Source organism: Indicator indicator, chromosome 22 (assembly GCF_027791375.1).
Source record: "Indicator indicator isolate 239-I01 chromosome 22, UM_Iind_1.1, whole genome shotgun sequence".
In the NCBI taxonomy this organism is placed as follows: Eukaryota; Metazoa; Chordata; class Aves; order Piciformes; family Indicatoridae; genus Indicator; species Indicator indicator.
The window spans coordinates 9,562,937-9,581,483 of record NC_072031.1 but is presented as its reverse complement, the minus strand read 5'-3'; the positions used below and the strand labels follow the sequence as shown (position 1 = coordinate 9,581,483).

The following is an 18,547-nucleotide window of genomic DNA, read 5'->3' as shown; positions in this document are numbered from 1 at the left end:
GATGTCAGTCCAGAGAACCTCCCAGGAATGTGTACCTGTCTTTAAGGTTCAAAACGTTGGGAGGAGTTCACCAGTTCGATGTTTTCTTGACTGCTAGCACTGTGAATGCTGCAAGGTGGAAGTAGTGCTCGACACAACTGCTGGGTGTCGTTTCAGTTAGCTACGTTTTTCAAGTACACAGACATTTGGGGTCAGTAAGCATGGAGGTGATGATATTACTAACTAAAAAAAAAAAAAAACCAAACCAAACCACTAAAACCTTTCATTTTGATCAGGCTAGAAAGGCTGGAGTTTAACCCCTTAATTTCTTGGTAAGGATGACACTGGAAGTCAGACCACTATGGGATCCTGGCTTCTAGCTGGAAGATCCTCTGATCAAACACTAATCACATCCAACCTTGCTTATCTTAGGAAATCAGCAAAACCAGAGAACAACAGAATATTGCCAGAGGAATTTTCTGTTCAGTTAATATTCACTGATGTTTAACCTCCTTGAGGAAAGTTTTTGACATAAGAGCTTTAGACAATTTTCCACATGATTTTTTTAGATGGGCTAAGATGCCTTTTTCGTCTGTTTTTATTTGGTTTGGGATTCAGACTTTTCTTTCTATGTATGTTCTGGTTTGCAAATATAGATTAGCTTTTTTTTTTTCCCCCTCCAGGAATAAAACAACTTGATAATAAAAATCCAAAATGAAAAAAAGCTAAATTTGCTGCTTTTAAGACAGACACCTGCTCACAACAGCCAATTGCTTCAGGTTAGCTATACATTGTTCACAGGAAAACAGATCATGATTTTCTCACATGTAAAACACAGATAATGAATTGCATACCAAATAAATTAGTAAACAGGCCAGCTTTTGTCTTTGCATTGTAAGTATACAACCTGGAGACATTTTAATGAGGTTTTCCAGAGTTCCTATCCAGTATTTCATTTGTCATTAATATTCTGCTGTAGCAGTTGTATACTAAGCAGATCTTTCTCTTGACAGGCTGTAAAGAACACACTATCCATACATATTTAGGTAGTAATTTTGATGTATTGTCATTTGCATATAGGCTGGTGGAATTGTAATCAATTTCTGGACAATCCCAGAAAACTATTTGTTGTGTAAGTGTATGCATACTTTGTTCTCAGCAATTCGTGTGCTGGAAGAGGACATAACTTTTTTTCTGCTTTCTTCTCAACTATTTAGTGTATCTTCTTTCTCTTGATGGAAAATTTCTATAATCAATAGAAAATCTAGAGGCCAAAAGGTCCAAAACATACCTGAAGATTTTAGCAGCCTACATTGCTTTGTGGTGATCACAAGCAGTCTGGTCTTCTGGAGCAGGGCTCACATATCCTGACTTTCCCCAATCGAGTACAGCAATAAAACAACTTTACCTTTTATTATTTAAACAGTAGTAAAAAAGTGATTACCAGAAAGAAGTCTTTAAGATAAATATAGATACCTAGGTGAAATCCTCTCCCCTAAAGGTAACCCAGGAAGCCCAACTGTGGTTTGGTCCAGGTCTGTAAGACAACTCCTCCAGTATCAGCTGTATGTTCCTTTACAAACCTAGCTAGAATTCCTTTACAAACCCAGCTAGAATTCTTTTGACTATATGTACTATTGTACTACCTAGCCTTTTTCCTCAGCTGGTTTCATTCTGTAAGAAAGCTCAGAAGTATTTGTGACTTATCTTAACTGCTTCTTCCCCTTCCTGCTTGTCTTTCCTGACAGCACCCATTAAGCTGTACAACTGTATTCAAATGTAAACATCCTACTAGCCATGTCAACATAGTACCTTCATAAATTACTAAGCAGTTCCAAAGTCAGCACAGCAGGAGACTGGGGAGGCCTGTAAGCTCTGCAAGATGTAAATATTTTTTTCTACTTGAAATGCTTTGCTGTCATTTATTCAATGCTTTCACTCCATTATTAACCATATATTATATTACTACTGTATTAGACTAACATTCTTCAGTGTCTATTGGTTAGCATCCTTTCAAATCTAATAGACACTTTTTTACCTATTGATTTTCCATAAATACAGTTCATTCAGTGTATTAAGATCTAAATTCACAGAACTTACAGAGACCAAGAATGGGATTCAAGCATCAGATTTCTTGTTCTCCAAAGTTATCACAGCATTTAATATGTTATATACTCTTAAATCCTCTTTATCAGTCATGAGACTATTTTAGCCACTCTTAAATTATCAAGATTAAATTGGGGCATTTTTCCAGCAGCAGGACTCCAGGCTCAGATACTATTAGCTAACAAGGAGAGAAAGCAGCCAAACCAGCTGTTGCAAGACACTGAACTTTTGCCTTTGATCATCCTTTACTTGATTCATGGCCAAAACCAATCATATAGGTTTAGCACAGGGTAACAAAGTTTAGTAGGTGACAGAGAAATGGAGAATAAGCAATGCCAATCATCACATACTGCAAACAATATTCTTGTACTAAGATTACCACCTGAACTTAAAGCAGTTTTCCAGTTCTCTTTTTGCATTGTCTATTGGTGTGATGAAAGACAGTTTTCCCCCCAGCCGTATAGCAAGAGAAATGGGACAGACAAATGGGAAAATAATAAATAATAAATGTGCAGCATTATTAATATTTTACATATTAAATAATTTGTATTGTGTGTCTCAGATTTGTTTTCTAAACTAGTTTATTCTCCACAGTTAACCTCTCATATCTTGAGGCTGTCTTGCTTAGAAATCCTTTGACTGTTTTCCTTTCTGAATTCTAAAGAAGCAGCATTAATAGAGGCTATTCAGACTGTGCCTGCAGTTATCTCACTCCTTACTCCCTTCTTTTGCAAATAAAATGGTATTTTTACTTAACATTTTCAGAAAAAAGAATTCTGATAATTTCAAATAATAACTCTTAAAACCATTTACTAGTTTTCCTGTCCAGCACAGCACTCTCCCAGTTGTACACTATGTTCTAATATTAGGTTATTAGAGTATTAAGCAATAAACTCAGTCATCTAAGAAACTCTATTTGTGGCGTATTAACATTTTCAACTATCAACATACATAATCTATGAGGACAGGATGAACACATGAAATTTAGGAAATACAGAAACAGTAAAGAAAAATAAAACTATTTAAAGTTATTTCTTACCATTTAAAAGGAACTGTCAGGGAGAAAACATTAGTGCAATGAATTAAAGATCATGTTAGCTTAAATTCCTTCAGATTTTTGTCCTTTAGCTTTTGCTTTTCTGCCTCTCAGGCACACAATTCTTACATACAATGCAGTAGACCTTTTAAAATTCAGAATCTAAACAAACAGGCCATATCTGTTCTGCTATTTGTGTAAATACTCTTTGGATATGTAAATACAAGTGACATTAGTATGTGTACTTAATGCTATTAGCACATATAATGCAAAGGAATAATGGTATATCTGACAAAACAGAGATAAAAAACAGATAACACAATTTAAAACTTCACGCTTCTGGCTTCTTACCTTTTAACATAAATCTTCATATTGCTATCAAAGGGTTCATTTGGATTTCTAAATATTTCACAACTCTTTCACTCATCACTTTGAAAGCATTTTGTACTTCAAAAAAGGCAAGGAAACAATGTTGTTTTTTCTCTGCTAACTTAAAAACAGAGGCAAAAAAGACTATTTTTTCCAACACTGGTATTTCAAATCTCAGACCTCGTCATTAAATTATGCTAATGTCTACCAAAATGCAGGGCAACTTCTTACACTCCTTTCTTTCCCAGGTTATCCATATGTGTAGAGCCTTAGAAATGAGCTTGCTCACCACCTTAAAATGGGGATACATATGATCCACCTTCTTGTACTATCAAATGACTGACACTTTGAAAGAAAGGTGCTTCTAAAATTATGTTTGCTCAGGCAAAACAAAGAACAAAAATGCAGTGATTATATAACACATAAGCTATCTATCATTACACAATGACACACTGGATATATTGGAGGAAAAAGAGTATTTATTAAAGAAGAGTATTGTAGACATGCTAACATAGCTCATCATTGCAACATGTTGCATGTAAATAAAAGATTAAATATTTCTGAAATTTTGTCAGAAAAAATTATAAAAATCATAGGATCCATTTAAAAGCTTGACTGAAAAGATTTTGGTAACAATTAATCAGTAATTAACTTCAACTCTCAGCACACCAAATGACTTTGCCACTGCAACCCTACTAAGCAAGGCAGAGTTTGATTCAATAGTGTCTTTGGTTTGTCCAACTAACCGAACACTTCTCTTACCACAATAAAGTACTAACTAATTTTCTCTTTTAATGCCAGAAAACTCTTACCTACCTACCACCAACTAGAGACACTGGAAAGCCAGTGAGGACTCATGCAGCTTTTGTCTGTATCCAGCAACACTTTGTTTTGAACAGCTTTGAAATATTTTTCTTCTTTAGCCTTATACAGACTTTTAGAGGGTAGTTAACTACTCCTGGCTCTTCCTGTGGTAGCTGTCAGATTTGTCTTGATATTGTTCAGCTAGATACCAACTAAATTTTTCACTTCATCTCCCTGCCATGAGTGAGAGATGTCCACCAGGCTATTCCAGATTAACTTCTGGAGAGAGATCTGCCATTTTATCAGAATGGCACAAGTAATCCACCATCTTTCAGCAAGCTTAAGAAAATACAGTTCCTTTGAACTTCAGGTGCTGGGTTGGGATTCCTCCATGTGACCTGCCATATCCATTCTTCAAAGGAGTTAGCGGTGATCAGTACATACCAGAAATTATTTTATTTAGTAATTAAGGATAAAGCCTGTTCAAGGCAAACCACTGACGTCTGTGTAGGCTCAGCATTAAGGCTGAATGTGATCTGTGTCATAGTCTATAGAGACTGAAGAATGCAACTTCGTTGAAATGGCTCAGACTGTGCTTGGTCTAATAGTCCAGTTCTGCTTTTTCACATTAAAACATAGGAACTGTTCTGTGGTACAGTTCAGCAGATTTGCTGACCAGCTGTTACATATTTAGTGCACAGCTGTCAGATGACTGTTCTGGATTGAAAAGGGAGTCCACGCCAGGATCTGTATGACTGCAATGCAAAGTGGAACCAGGCAGACCAAGTAGAACATGGCATCATGAAGACCTACAAACAAACTGGTGAAGAAGATGAAAACACAGCTTTCATGATGAAGAAGGTTAACTTTCATGGTCAACTCACAACAAATTCTTTTAAAAGCATTCATATACATGTATACATGTTACTGTGCACAAGCAATTCCAAAGAAAATAAATATAAATATCTCAGATATCAAATGTACTTCAGTTTAATTTTCCAATTCTACATACAAATATGTATCTTCCTTTCATAATAGCTGGGAGGAAATTACCTAATTAGCACACAAAGTTAAAACACTGTAGGCAACCTAAGAAATCCTGTTCTCTATTTTAGTACACATCTGCATTATATAAGGCAGAAATCCATTTAAGCAATATAATTCAATTATAGAACAGAGCATCTGAAAAGGTTTAGTAAGGCCTGAAAAATCTGGAAGAGAAACAAAAGCAGAAACTATAAGCAAACATTCTCATAACAAATTAGTTTGATTGATCTAAAATCTGTGCTACTAGCTATCCACTAGTGTACTGTTAAAGAGTTGCTGGGTGCTAGATGGAAGTCATTATTAATGCACAAAATTCAGGTATAGTGCAAAGGGCTGTGTGAAATATCAAGCCTTATTTCATACTGGTTTAAAACAAATTATTACAAGATAATTTCACATGCATTCTTTTTATGGTTTATATTAACACTCATTCTCATCAATCACAATGGTGTATGGTATTTCCTCATCTAAATCTTCCCTAAGGAGTAAGAGAGAAAAGCATCAACAAATATGACTCCAAAACGAAAACAGAGGAGTTAAATGACTTCCATTTTATGAACAGTATGGTTTCTGACAGCTCAAAGCATTTATGCATTCATCTAGTAACTAGAATCATTATCTACTGGCATTCTGGTAATTATTGGATTCTAATTACTTAAATATCAGTAAAGTCAGCTCAAGCTGAGAAACAGCCCCTAAATGAACTTTCTCTCCATGAAGCAGTTTATGTTATTTTCTATATTTTTTCCTTTAGCACTCAAGGATGAGATAGGAGACTCACAGAACAGCTATGGACATGATTCAACCCCCCTGAAATCTGTGGGGAAAAAAACCCTCTCATTAACTTGAGCAGGCTTTAGAATAAAACCTACGATTTCATCTGAATGAAAAAAGAGAATCAACTCATGTCTCACTGCATTTAACAGAAAAAATGCCTGCAACCTCCAACATAGCCCAGATTCATTCCTTAGTAGGTACACAGACTCACACAATGACCACAGTTTATCTCAAGTCATGTACATGCTAATGCTGCACAAGAAAACAAGAAAGCACAGGCTTCCAAGTGAATTACTTCATCACTTAGGCAATTGCATTTAAGAGGGGAAGTGTTCACTAGCAGGTCACTGGTCCACAGCCAATGTTTATTGACAGCAACAGTGTTTTACCATTGGTGGTGTTTACTGGTCTGTATTCAATTCCTCTTTCAATCCACCTACAAGTAAACAAGGGTCTACATCATGTACACCATCAGAACTGCCAAGACTTAACTGTATGAATAGTGTCAGCAGGGAGGCCACAGACAAATTACTTACTTATCAATGGATGAAAACAGGACTAAGATACAGTTAACAGGATGTTGGGGCTTGTTGTACTTGGCCTGTCCTGCACACTAAAGAGTCTCAGAGTTTTCAGGAATGAAATTATTTTCTCTGCACACAGACTTCAGGAAGGACAACAAAAGAAAGAACGTGTGACAAATCACTCACACTGGTACAATCCTGATTTGGTTTCACTGGAACAACATTGGTTTAAGAAAATAGCATTACCTAGTGTACTGTAAAACCTTGAGTTACTGCAGGAATTATGAAAAATATCTACAGTACACAGAACAAGGAATGGCAAAATGTTTCATTAAGGGACTGGGATAAATCAAGAGCAGAGCTCAGATTTCATCACAATAACAGCTGAACCAGTAACTTCAGAAATTTCTACGCCTACTTTTTTTGCACACACAGGAATAAAACATGCAGTCTTTCACTGAACAGCCCCAACAGAGCCCTGAATAGAATGTGATGTAGTCCAGTAATTCAGTATGAAAGCGAAAGCATTAACTGATTAAAGTGCCTTCAATAAATAATGAAGGGTTGCTGTCAAATAACTTCATTCTGAAGAACGAATTTGAAAAGCCGTTTCAAAAGAAGTCAGCTGTAGTTGCCGTGGCTCTCCACTAGAGGGAGGCTTTGAGCTGGGTATCTTTATCATAGCAAAAATACCACCCCGCCGCCACCAAACTAAAACCAACCAAAACCAAATCCAAACAGCCCAAAACACAGGATCACAAAAAAACCTCCAAGCCGAGCTATATGAGGCAAATAATGCTTTGCTGAGATGATGGACCAAAAGAGGAAAAAAAACCCCAAACAACAACAAATAACAACAAACCTTTCTGCAAGCTATTGCTCAAATTTAAGGATATTTAAAAACACTTAAGCTAACTTCCACTATGAAATGCCTAACTGATCTGTAGTGACCACATTCCCAAAAAATGTGGTATAATGTGTTTATTAATGTATACAGAATCATGTGTAACACATATGGAATTGTGTACAGTTCATAGGCTAACCTTATGTGGGAAATAGGTTACCCCAAAAGGCAGGACAACTCCAGGAAGAGAGATACCCTACTCATAGCAGAAGTCAAGCTTCAGAGTTATGATGCCACAGGCAAAAGCAAGAGATACTGGATTGCTCCTAAGGAACCAATCACTGTAAGAAATTATACTGAGACAGAAGTAAATATTTGAAGGCATAGGCAAGAGAAATATATAGTATATTGCAACTGTTCTTTGATTAACTGATCTCAGCTTTGTACCTTTGTGCTGTTCCCTGCCTTAGCAAAATAAATCAAATTTCCTCATGACTCAAGTGGAAATAGAGGTTTTAGAGATTGAGCAGTCAAAGTATTTCAGTTCTGTATACAATAGATTTGTTATTGATACAGACCAGAGGCTACTTACTAGGGGAAAAAAATATTTATAACTACTATGACTTAAAATACATCCCCAAAGGGATCATTTCTCTGATTGAAAGGGATCAGAACTGCAGTTTTTGTTTCAAATATGAATTTCTCTGAATCATCAAGATAAATATACTCAGCCTTCTCATATCCACATCCAGTTCAACCTACCACTCTTGCAAAAAAACACTCATCTTATTTGACATAATGATGATGTTTATGTCCTTTTCACATCATCTCACTGGCTGGCTATCTACAGAACGCACTGCAGTAAAATGAACTGTCCACACACACAACTTCAAAACTAAGCCTTCTTTACTTGTCCCAGGATGCTTTTCTGAAGATCACCTATTGCCCTTTTATGTCATTCTTTTCCTCATGCATTTATTTTAGAAAATTCCTCCAACACAAAACATTCTCCTAGCCTTAGGTGACACATCAACAGACCTCAAAAGTTCATATACTATTGTCTTCTATGTATTTTGTAAGGTTTCTACTCAAAACTTAGGTGATCTGTGTAACTCTCAGGATATTCATGTTCTCTCAAACAAATCCTAATCAGGACTGACTTTTGCCTTTTAGTCCTGACTTCAGTTATTCCTTATGTTGCCACTTCCTCCTGTTGGTTATAAATAAATGGCCTATCAGTGTACTGACTCCCTGTTAATTGGGTTTTATGTAAGTCCACGTTTCCCATGTGTTAACTAGCAAGCACAGCTTTACGCTGTGTACTAAGGTCTCCAGAGCCTGCAATGAAACCATTAGCATCAGAATGGTAAGCAGTTTTGAAGACAAAATTACACCTACCTGATGCAAATTCCCTCCCGCCAGTGATTATACTGCTTTCTTTCAAACAAAACTGTATCTTAAATACAACCATGCTAGAATTATATATTTAAGGAAGTACATTTACGAGAGAAAACAGAAGCCCAGATAAAATTTCTCTTAATAAGTGGTATTAGGTAGTTTCAAACTTTTTTTTTTCAGTAGAATAGGAGATGGCCAACTACTGAAATGCATCCTTTGTTTTTCATTAGTAGGTAGATATCCTTATGTGTATTGTTTAATAAACGATTTATTATTTTAAAAATATTTCTATGCAGATAAAAAACAACTGGAAAATGGTTTCAAAGCACTCATTTTTGAAATGCAGTTGATGCAAAGTAATTGTAGATTAATTTGCCTTTTATATGACAGGATTATTTCATGTTTACTTCTATGATTTAAAGTACCCCTTTTGAACTCACCTTGGATCAGGTTGAGCAACTTTATTATTCAGGTTCTCATATCCAAATTGATTTAGTATTGTAACCACAAGCATTGGAGCCAAAGATTGGGCAGGCTTGGTAAATAAGGCATTGGTACCAAAAACCATAGAGGAAAGGGGTGATCTAAAATATTTAGGGGAAAAAAAAATGAATGCAAAACAGAAACTAATAAGTAAATTATTGCAATAGTGATTTTAAAGATTCTGTTAATCTGCAAATGTGATCTAACACGATCCTTAGCTTTCTATAGTTCACACATTATATCAGTTATCATAATGACATTTAAATATCCTGAGGAAAAAAAAGGTAATAAACGTTTGAGGTACACACACAGCTTGGCTCCAACTGTGAAATAACTTGTACTCAGGTTCAACTTTGTGCATGTTGAGTAACTACTGAAGGTAATTTAAACTGAACAGTGCAAGGACAATTAATTACAACTTATGACTTTACACACATATGGCCAGAAAGGGAGGCATTTTTTTTTCTTCACAAAAGAAATGGCTCTCACTTTTGAGGAGCAAGTCCTTTAACACAGTGACAGAGCCTCAATCTTTACTTTATAAACACCAACAGAACCAAAAGGAATTTATCTGCACTTTGATAAAACCCCAATATGCTATGCCACAGCAGGTTTTTATCAATTTTTATTTCAGAGAGATAAAAGCAACCAGTTAGACTTCGAAATTTGCACTCTGAGTAGCATAGGCAAAACTTTCTACCCTTTCTTTGCCTTTTCCATGTTAGAAAGGCCACATTCAAAAATGCTCTAAATAACAATGGCTTTTGTATATGGCTACAAAATAACTCATTTGAAGCTAACAAAAATAAAACTACAGAAAACTGAAGGACTTGGCTTCTACTACAGCATAATTAAAACAAAAAATGACTTAATAATCTGTTTCAATTACTCTAGTGACATAAGAGCGGGAAACTTTATTCAAGTTCTTATTTTATGCTGAATTGCTTACCAAAAGCATTCTGTTTCAAGGATCCAGGATCATTTATTGTCTTTCCTTTGGCACAATCTAACTCACGAAAGAGTAGCATGGCAAACAGATAGCATCTTTAAAGAGAAAGTTACTGACATACCTCCGCTTGTGCTTTATTAAGTCTGCATCAACAATATCTGCCAAAGGCAAATTGAACAAACTAAATGAAGCTTGGACAATTACCCTAAAGAAAGACAATATATTTTAGATGCTCATAGTTCCTATATACACTTTCATAATGAAATTGTAACTAACATTCTAATAAATACATCCCAACAGTGATACGTCTGCAAACACACAAAGCTAAGATGTTCTTGAGAAGATGGTGATTTATCTGTTTGAACAGCATTTTCAGATCTGTTCTTATTTGATAATTACAAATTGATGTGCAAACCTAAAAGGTGGGTGCTTTTTTTGTCCTGGATACTGGTGCAAAAGGTCATAAATATTTATTTGAGATTACCATTTACAATGACATGGAGAAAAGAAACACCTCAGAAGAAAAAGAAACTGAAAATTTCCTCTTGGAATCTGAAAAGGACATAAGCAGTACTGGTAAGACTACATGGAAGACTGTCTTCAAAATGGGAGAATTAGAATACTAAAAGATTTTATATGCATTCCTATATATGTATTTACATTTTATATATATATGTATATATATATGCATTTAAATACACACACATAAAGCTGACTCTGAAACTTCTAAGTGAAACGATAAATACTATGATTTCTATGCTCTATTAAATTTTGGGAATTATTAGCTTTTACTTACAGGAGGCTATGAACAATTAGCACATTTAACACACAGTCTTTAGGTACCTTAGAATTTTTTCCTGAGGAAATCAAAATGTATCTTCATCATTTAATGTATGCAGGTAATGAAATTCAATTTATTGTTCACACAAATTTAGTGTTACAGTAGCCAATGACTGAAATACTGAAAATAAGAATGAAAAAGGGGGGAAAAAAGAAGATGAAGAACATACAGAAAGAAAGCAATGAAACAGAAAATTAACAAATAAAAATTAACTGCTGTAAGAATACTCTGATACAAACAGGTCTTTATTTTAAAAAGGTTTTCCATGTATCATAATATACTTCTGCTGTAAAAACATTACTTCTTGGCATCATATTTAGCCAGTACCCTGAAAATCTGACTCAGTATTGGTTATCCTTAGTTAGTAATACTTTGTTTTGCAGTGCAGTGGGTGCTGCAATACAAAGTGAGGTCTGAGTTTTCCCAGTCTCTGAAGAGTTCCTCTACTGACATCTTCTGTGGCTGTGTGGATTAGAAGAGATGCTGTTTCCTTTGAAACTCATGTTAAAGCAGGTTAAGTGGCTGGAGGCAAGTGGCTGCAAACCTTAATTACTGGGCTGGGGGGAGGTGGGGTGTGTTGGGTTTGTTCTTCTTTTTTTGTTTGTTCATTTGTTTGTTTTGTTAAACAAATCAAAAACTGAACAGACTACAACCAAATCTGAAAGAACCTGTTGAGTTTCAACTTTTCAAACAAGTGAAACAGAAGAAAACCACAAAAGTAGTGGCAAATCTTTATGCTATTAAAAACAAGTTCCCACTCTGTTAGAATTATGAATAAGGAAATGTATTTACTTACATGTTTGTTGTGAGATAAAATGCCAACAGATAATAGTGTTCTGGCCCTAGAACAAACATGACAGCAGCAGCTACTCCTTCAAAGTAAAATGAAAACAAGATGATTCTGTAATAACCAAACTTCTTCAATGAAGCATGACTGAGAAGAACAAGGCACTGGAAAGATAGCAAACACATTTATGATGAAAAGATGTAGCACCTTCAGAAAGCTACAAAGCACAGACCAGACATACATTATTACTACCCATCAAAGAAAAAACAAACCCTAATGCTTTCTAAAAAGTTCAATCCAAATAAGAACATAGACATTGCACAGAGAGAACTATCTATTGGCTCATTCCATACTACCTGTACCAGGTAAGAATGATCTCCTTTCACTCAAAATTAGCCAGCTCAGAACTACTGTATCCTGAGGAAAACATTTTCCCCCACTGCCTAACTATTATTTAATGTTCACGATCTTACGCTTGACATCCCTTAAAGAATTAACTTTGGAGTATTTTAACTGTCTCGCCATTTGAATTTTAACTGCTGATCAAAGATATTTTCAATAATTGTTTTTTCATTAATATTACTATTGTCACTGAAATTTATAGAAATTAAGCATGACTATTAAGCTGATAAAGCAAGCTCACCACGGCAGCTGATTTAAGCAAGTTATCAGCAAGCAGAGAAAGGCAGATGCCACTGGACAATGCATATGGCTGCACTTCAATTCCACCAGTCTCAGCAAGCAGCAGTCCACACAAGAAGTGACATGCAAACTTATGAAAATGGTATTTAGTGCTGACTGTAGCGTGAGCAAAGCGTAAAAACTCCTCTGTACAGTTCCTTATGACATTTTGTAATGCATTATGTTGTTTTTGTTACATGAGCCTATGTCACCATCCAGGTGGATATGGTCCTCGTCAGAAAAACACCCACAAACTCTGCATAGATACACATGTGCTCCTTCCTTCTGTGTTACAGAGATGAGCAGTGTAACATTCAGATGAAGAATTCTCTTTGTACATTTGTTCCCACATTTAAATGTTTTAACATAACAAGTAACACTGGGATGCTACCATCAGACAAAGACTTGCTTTTTTAAGTAAGTTTTCTACTTATCCAGTGATGAGGGAGGTAAAACAAATGTGGAAAATTGATAAAGGAAAAAACCCGGTTGTAAGAAACTTAAGCATTCTCCTCCCTCGGCTATTTTCAGGCCTTTTGCAGTGAAGTGCTTCCACTAGGAATGGTGAGGCCTCATGTAATGTCTGCTATTGTAAAAAACATGACCTTGTCTCCCTATAATTGAGAAATAACTCTGTCTTAGGAGTAGTTATGACTTCAAAAATTCTTTATTACCTGCATGTTTCTAAAACTGCATATTTCTTAAAAAAAAAAAATGAAGTGAATTTAAGATTGTTTGCCTATGTATCAGCAACAAGATTTTCCTTGTAAGCAGGTTTTATTCTTCATACCCACTACTAAAAGGAAGGTAAGACAGCGGCTGAAGTCCAGTTTAGTACAGGCTACTGAAGTACAGGTCATAAGAAGGGGCCTTATTTTACATGAGTAGGGAGCTTTTCCAGTTAGTGAAGTTCAGGACATTGCCACCAGAGAATTCTCTTATTATATCTTGAGCTCAGAGGGACAAAACCTGAGAAAAAGAAGGTCACAGCAAACTCTCCACGGTTCAGTGACCTTCTAGACAAAGAGTCTCTGGGGAGCAGAGCAAGATGCGTTTTCTGAAAGATTGTTCGTTTCACACTGTCATGCTGATTTTAATCAACAAAAGTGATTGCTATATGCTGAGTGTAAAATTATTTAAGCTTTCCTAACTTCTCTAGTTTCTGGATTTATTTCCCAAGTTCATCAGCTAACTGTTGGAGTTACAGGGAAAAAAAGTAGCCTGTGGTAAGGACAAAAATTGAACTTATAGATATTTAGGAGTTATGGGACATAGAAAGTATGTTTGGGATTTGCATATTATATATGCAAAGGCCAAAATGGAACTGAAATTGAGCTGTGAATTCCAGTTGCACTTTCATGTATCTTGTTTTACATATTGCTTATTGAAAACCATTACAATTTGATGAGTGTAACAGCCTGATTTTCAGAAATTCTGAACAATATCAGCACCTGTGATGAAAGTCAGAACACTCAGATTTTGAGTATCCTGAATTTTATCATCCAACAATTAAATGCAGAGTCTTAAAAGGTTCAGTGACGGAAGTTAGAAGGGAATTAACAGGATACATTTTTCATTCCATGTAAATAAGTATACTTATATTCTGTGGAACACTTTTTTGCTGCTTTTCTTGTTCCCACACATTATTCATTTGCGATCTCTTCTTTTCCAGCTCATTACTGCTCCCCTATTCCTGACTGGGATCTTGAAAGTGTGTCTTTCTCTACCCAGTACATGTGGTTGACCAAGACAGCAAACAACAAAATAAATGGGAATATATTATTCTCCAAAAGCAGATATTGAGAGTTTTGTTTGGTTCCCATGACTGAGATACCATATATCTTAACAACACTTTTAATACCTAGTAATTTTTCTGGTTTTTTTGTGCAGTTTATCTCACAAACTTCCTGGAGGAGAGATTATTCTTTAATCACATATTACAAAACAAAGGCACTTCCTGAAGAAGAGATCATTCTTTAATCACATATTACAAAACAAAGGCAAAGAGAAAATAATTCAGAATTCTGTAGATTTCACATTTAGAAACGTTTTATCTTGACCATGGTTTTAATTCCTTTATAGTTAGGTATTATAAACCCTGTAGGATACAAACCATTCACTCCTTGCAGACTTGCATCTCATTTTTTAGTAAAATAGATACTCTGCCAGCCTGCCTGCTTGTCTGTTCTCTCTACCCCCCCCTTACATTTTGTTGGCCAGGTACCTTCTTCTTTTAGAGCACCAGTGAGCCACATTTCTTTCTCAGGATGGCCAATGACTTATACTGAATACAGCAGTTTTTCAGCAAACAATGTAAATGGACACCTTAAACTAATGAAAACTAGTGAAACACCATGTTTTCATATTTTGAAATAAAAAAGCGTTAACTGCCTACCTGAGGACAAATAAAGCTTGCTCCATACATGATACTTCTTATTGAGGAAGAAAGGACATCCTTAGGAATAAGATTATCCGCAAAGATCATCATAAAATTGCTGCAGAAGGCTAGGTGGAAGACTTGGAAGAAGTTCATCGTTACAAAAAATAGGAAGTTTTTCTCTGTCATAATCTGTTTGGTTAATGAAATTACTGAGGACCAGGAAAGAGCTCCAGCACCATTTTCCAGATGACTCTTCTCCGTACAAACTTCTCTCTGCTCATATTGACTTGTACTGTATTTGCCTGTGTAACACATGCAGGCTGTTGCTAATGCTGCGACCAAAAGAGCAAAAGCCTGAAAATGTGCAAAATTTTCCATGTTATCTGATATGAGACCACAAAAGAGAACGCTTGTTGATCCAATTAACGTTGCTACTTGGTTATATCTAATAAATTGAAGCCTACTTTCATGTCTTGTGGAGATTTCTGCAAAGAGTGCGCACTGAGCTAGAAGCACAAACGTCAGTAAACCATCAAAAGCACATAAGGCAACAATGAGGTGAAGGCCACTTAGCCACTCACCTTCTTCATAATGTTTCCAAGGAAACCAAGGCAGCAAAAAGGCTAAAGCATATAATGGAGCTCCATATAAAATTGAAACTTGGCGTCTTGAGCAGCACGTGAAGTTAGAGTTATCTTGAATATACCCAAAAAGAGGATCATTAATGGCATTCCATATCATAAACACAACCTGTGACAAACAAGTAAGAAACACAATAGAATTCATTATCAATGTGATTTTTCTACAAAGAATAAGACAACAGCTTCTCAAGTCAAAAGAGACTCCAGACCAAGTTTTTAAAGGTATTTAGAGGTTTATAGTAATTTTGAAAAGCAAGATGACTAAGTAGGCACGTGCCCAACTACACGTAAAATAACTCCCTGTCTCTAAGACTTTACTCTTTCAAGAAGCTTATATATCTGGGGTTTCATCTTGCAAAGCCCAGATATTATTTTCACAGCAAGTAATTCGAGACATGAGCTGACCCATTACTTTCAGGAGACCATTTACAACAGGAGTTGATCTCGTGGATAATGACTTGCAGAATAAAGGTGGTATTTAAGTACTTAAACAGTCCATAAGAAAGCATTAATGTCAAGCATATCTGTGGAGCTGAGGTGGAAGATTAGTTCAGAACATTATTTCAAGCTATCAAAGGTAAAAATCTTTCCAGTAATTAAATTTTGGAGATTTTGTCTAAAGACTGTAAATTATGTGCTTTACATGTACTGTCAACGGCTTAGGGATTCACTAAATTTAAAATTATTTTACTGTATAACTATGTGCAATGCATGCAAAATTTAATTTCTAAGTAAAGCAAAAGACATTGTTATGGTTACAGAGACACAGAGTACAACAGGATCATCAAAATATTCCATTGTACAGTACCTGTGCTTGATGAAATGCTGCTTCTGAAATTTTGTATCGGTTTAGGAAAAGCTTAACGTAGTAGAAATTAAAGATACTGTTCATCATTCCAGCACCTAATGTAGTCATGGAATACGCCAGAGCATTAGGATGAATTCCCAAAACAAACTTCATCTTCCACGAGTACAACTCTCTTCTTCCTCAAGTTAAAAAAGAGAATTGCAACAGTTGGTAGAGTTATTTTCCAAATTAAAAGGAGATTTGCTTTGTCTCAAAGGGGTAGAAATGGATTCTTGGAGGAAGATGTCCCTATTCTTACTTTTTTTTTTAATGAGAAATACATTTTATTGAGTCATACTGGGCAGAAAAATGAACAGATGCAAAACATTAACAAGTCAGTGACATTTCTAAATATAATCAGCTCTTAAAAATCTGTGGAATATGTAGACAAAAAAAATTAGAAGAGACCCTTCTTAACTGGTGGACAGATTCAATGTAAAAGTCTGCTAGTGCAAGTATTAATCTTGGTGCAGAGTTCAAAGTAATTGCATGCATTTTACATTTTTCTTAGTAGCTCCATAGTTTTAAAATTATTGTGTGGGAATGAAATGACTCAATTCATATCCTTACATATTCCATTGCTATTAATGTCAAATGCAGCATGCATTTAGATGAGTATTTCTTTCAAACAAGTACCAAGCTTCCTCCTTGTATTTTACATTAATTGTTACCAAGCCATGGAACTAATACTTTCACCTAATAAATATGAATAGAAAGCACAAAACAATCAAAATGCTTTTTAATAGTTTACACATTTTAACTGCATAGAAGACTGTGTGTAAGTAAAACCTAGAAAGTAACACATGTACAGCATTTTAGGTATGACCAAATAACAGAGATGTAGCCCAAGAAAATAGAGACATTGAATATACCAAACAGTCAATGATTGTTTAAGATGCTGACTATCTAGCAGTTGTTTGGTATAAGCTAGTCCATGAAAATAGCTAGTACCAGGAAGCTTCTGCCTTTTAAAGCAGAGTAGTGGCTACCTAGAGCTAGTCCTGTCAGCTTGAGTCTGTTAAGACCAATATAAAAATATGTCTCAAAAGGATCTGCTTTTAACTGTGGCTTTATCAATCTTGACATCTATTTGAAGGCAGTTGTCTATCATAAATTTAGAGATCCTTCTGGTTCAAATTTCTTACTATGCATACTAACTCCAGAGCTTTACAACCTGCTTTTTGTCAATAGTCCACATTTTGCTCCTCTGCATATTAACAACTTTATCCTAAATACAATTTTGAAATATACATCAAGATACTGTTTGAATATCTGCTTGTTCAGCTTGATAAGCAGATCTATAAGCAACTCCCTGAACTCCTCATAAAAATGACCACGAAAGAAACAGGAAATGAAAACCAAGGCTGTTTCCAAACTTCCTGTGGTTTACCAAGTGGCTGAAGACAGGGTGCTGTGAGGAAAGATGGTAAGGCAGATGATGGAACAGCAGTTTTTCCACACACCTCTTCCCCACCCCCAACACAGAAAATGAACTCCCGAAGAGCAAATAAAATGCAGGTGCATTTTGCATACATGTTTAAGGTGCTCCAATATGAAAAAACATGCAGAGTAGATCACTTTACAGGTAGGAAAAAAGCCAAAACTGACAAACAACTTGAATTATTTTTTTTTTCCTGAAGCAAATTTATTTGTCACAATCTGACTGAGAAGGATGATTGTGGTATATATTTTCAGAGTTGGTATTTCTCAGAGCTACAGACAATTGCATTGTCAGGCAATTAAATTGTGCTTGTCTGTTTCAAGATTGGTTTCACAAACTTCTACTGAGAAACCTAAAATGTAAAGTGAGATTATTCAAGAGATGCTCATTTGAAATGGTTGTTTTTAAAAATAAGTTTGACATTACTAACCATGCAAGTCATTGAAGTATGTCATTGACAAGTGTCACTATTTCTTTTTAAAGAAATGCAAGTTCAGGCCTTCACAAAGACACTTCATGAAGTGCTTTATTAAGACTTTGGAAAGGTAGACATTTCATTTGTTTCTTCCTGGAGCCCACTGCATGGGTCTTCAAGTGGAGAACTGGGAGACTC

The 18,547-nt window shown here is 35.5% G+C and overlaps 1 protein-coding gene across 1 annotated transcript; it reads right to left on the bottom strand.

The window, feature by feature from the left end:
- Window positions 1–4,984: 4,984 nt before the first annotated feature.
- On the bottom strand, window positions 4,985–16,607 carry LOC128974672 (transmembrane protein 180-like). The gene is made up of 6 exons (XM_054391349.1): window positions 16,455–16,607; window positions 15,021–15,755; window positions 11,954–12,108; window positions 10,438–10,521; window positions 9,325–9,468; window positions 4,985–5,114 (listed from the first exon to the last, which is right to left on the bottom strand). Exons 1-6 carry the CDS (start codon window positions 16,605–16,607, stop codon window positions 4,985–4,987), a joined length of 1,401 nt encoding a protein of 466 aa, XP_054247324.1.
- Window positions 16,608–18,547: the final 1,940 nt, after the last annotated feature.

Coding starts and splice junctions, on each gene's coding strand:
- LOC128974672 (XM_054391349.1), bottom strand. CDS start 16,607: ATGAAGTTTGTTTTGGGAATTCATCCTAATGCTCTGGCGTATTCCATG. Junction 15,756..16,454: donor CAGCATTTCATCAAGCACAG/GTACTGTACAAT, acceptor TGTTTGTCACAG/GTTGTGTTTATGATATGGAA. Junction 9,469..10,437: donor TTAATAAAGCACAAGCGGAG/GTATGTCAGTAA, acceptor TAAATATTTTAG/ATCACCCCTTTCCTCTATGG.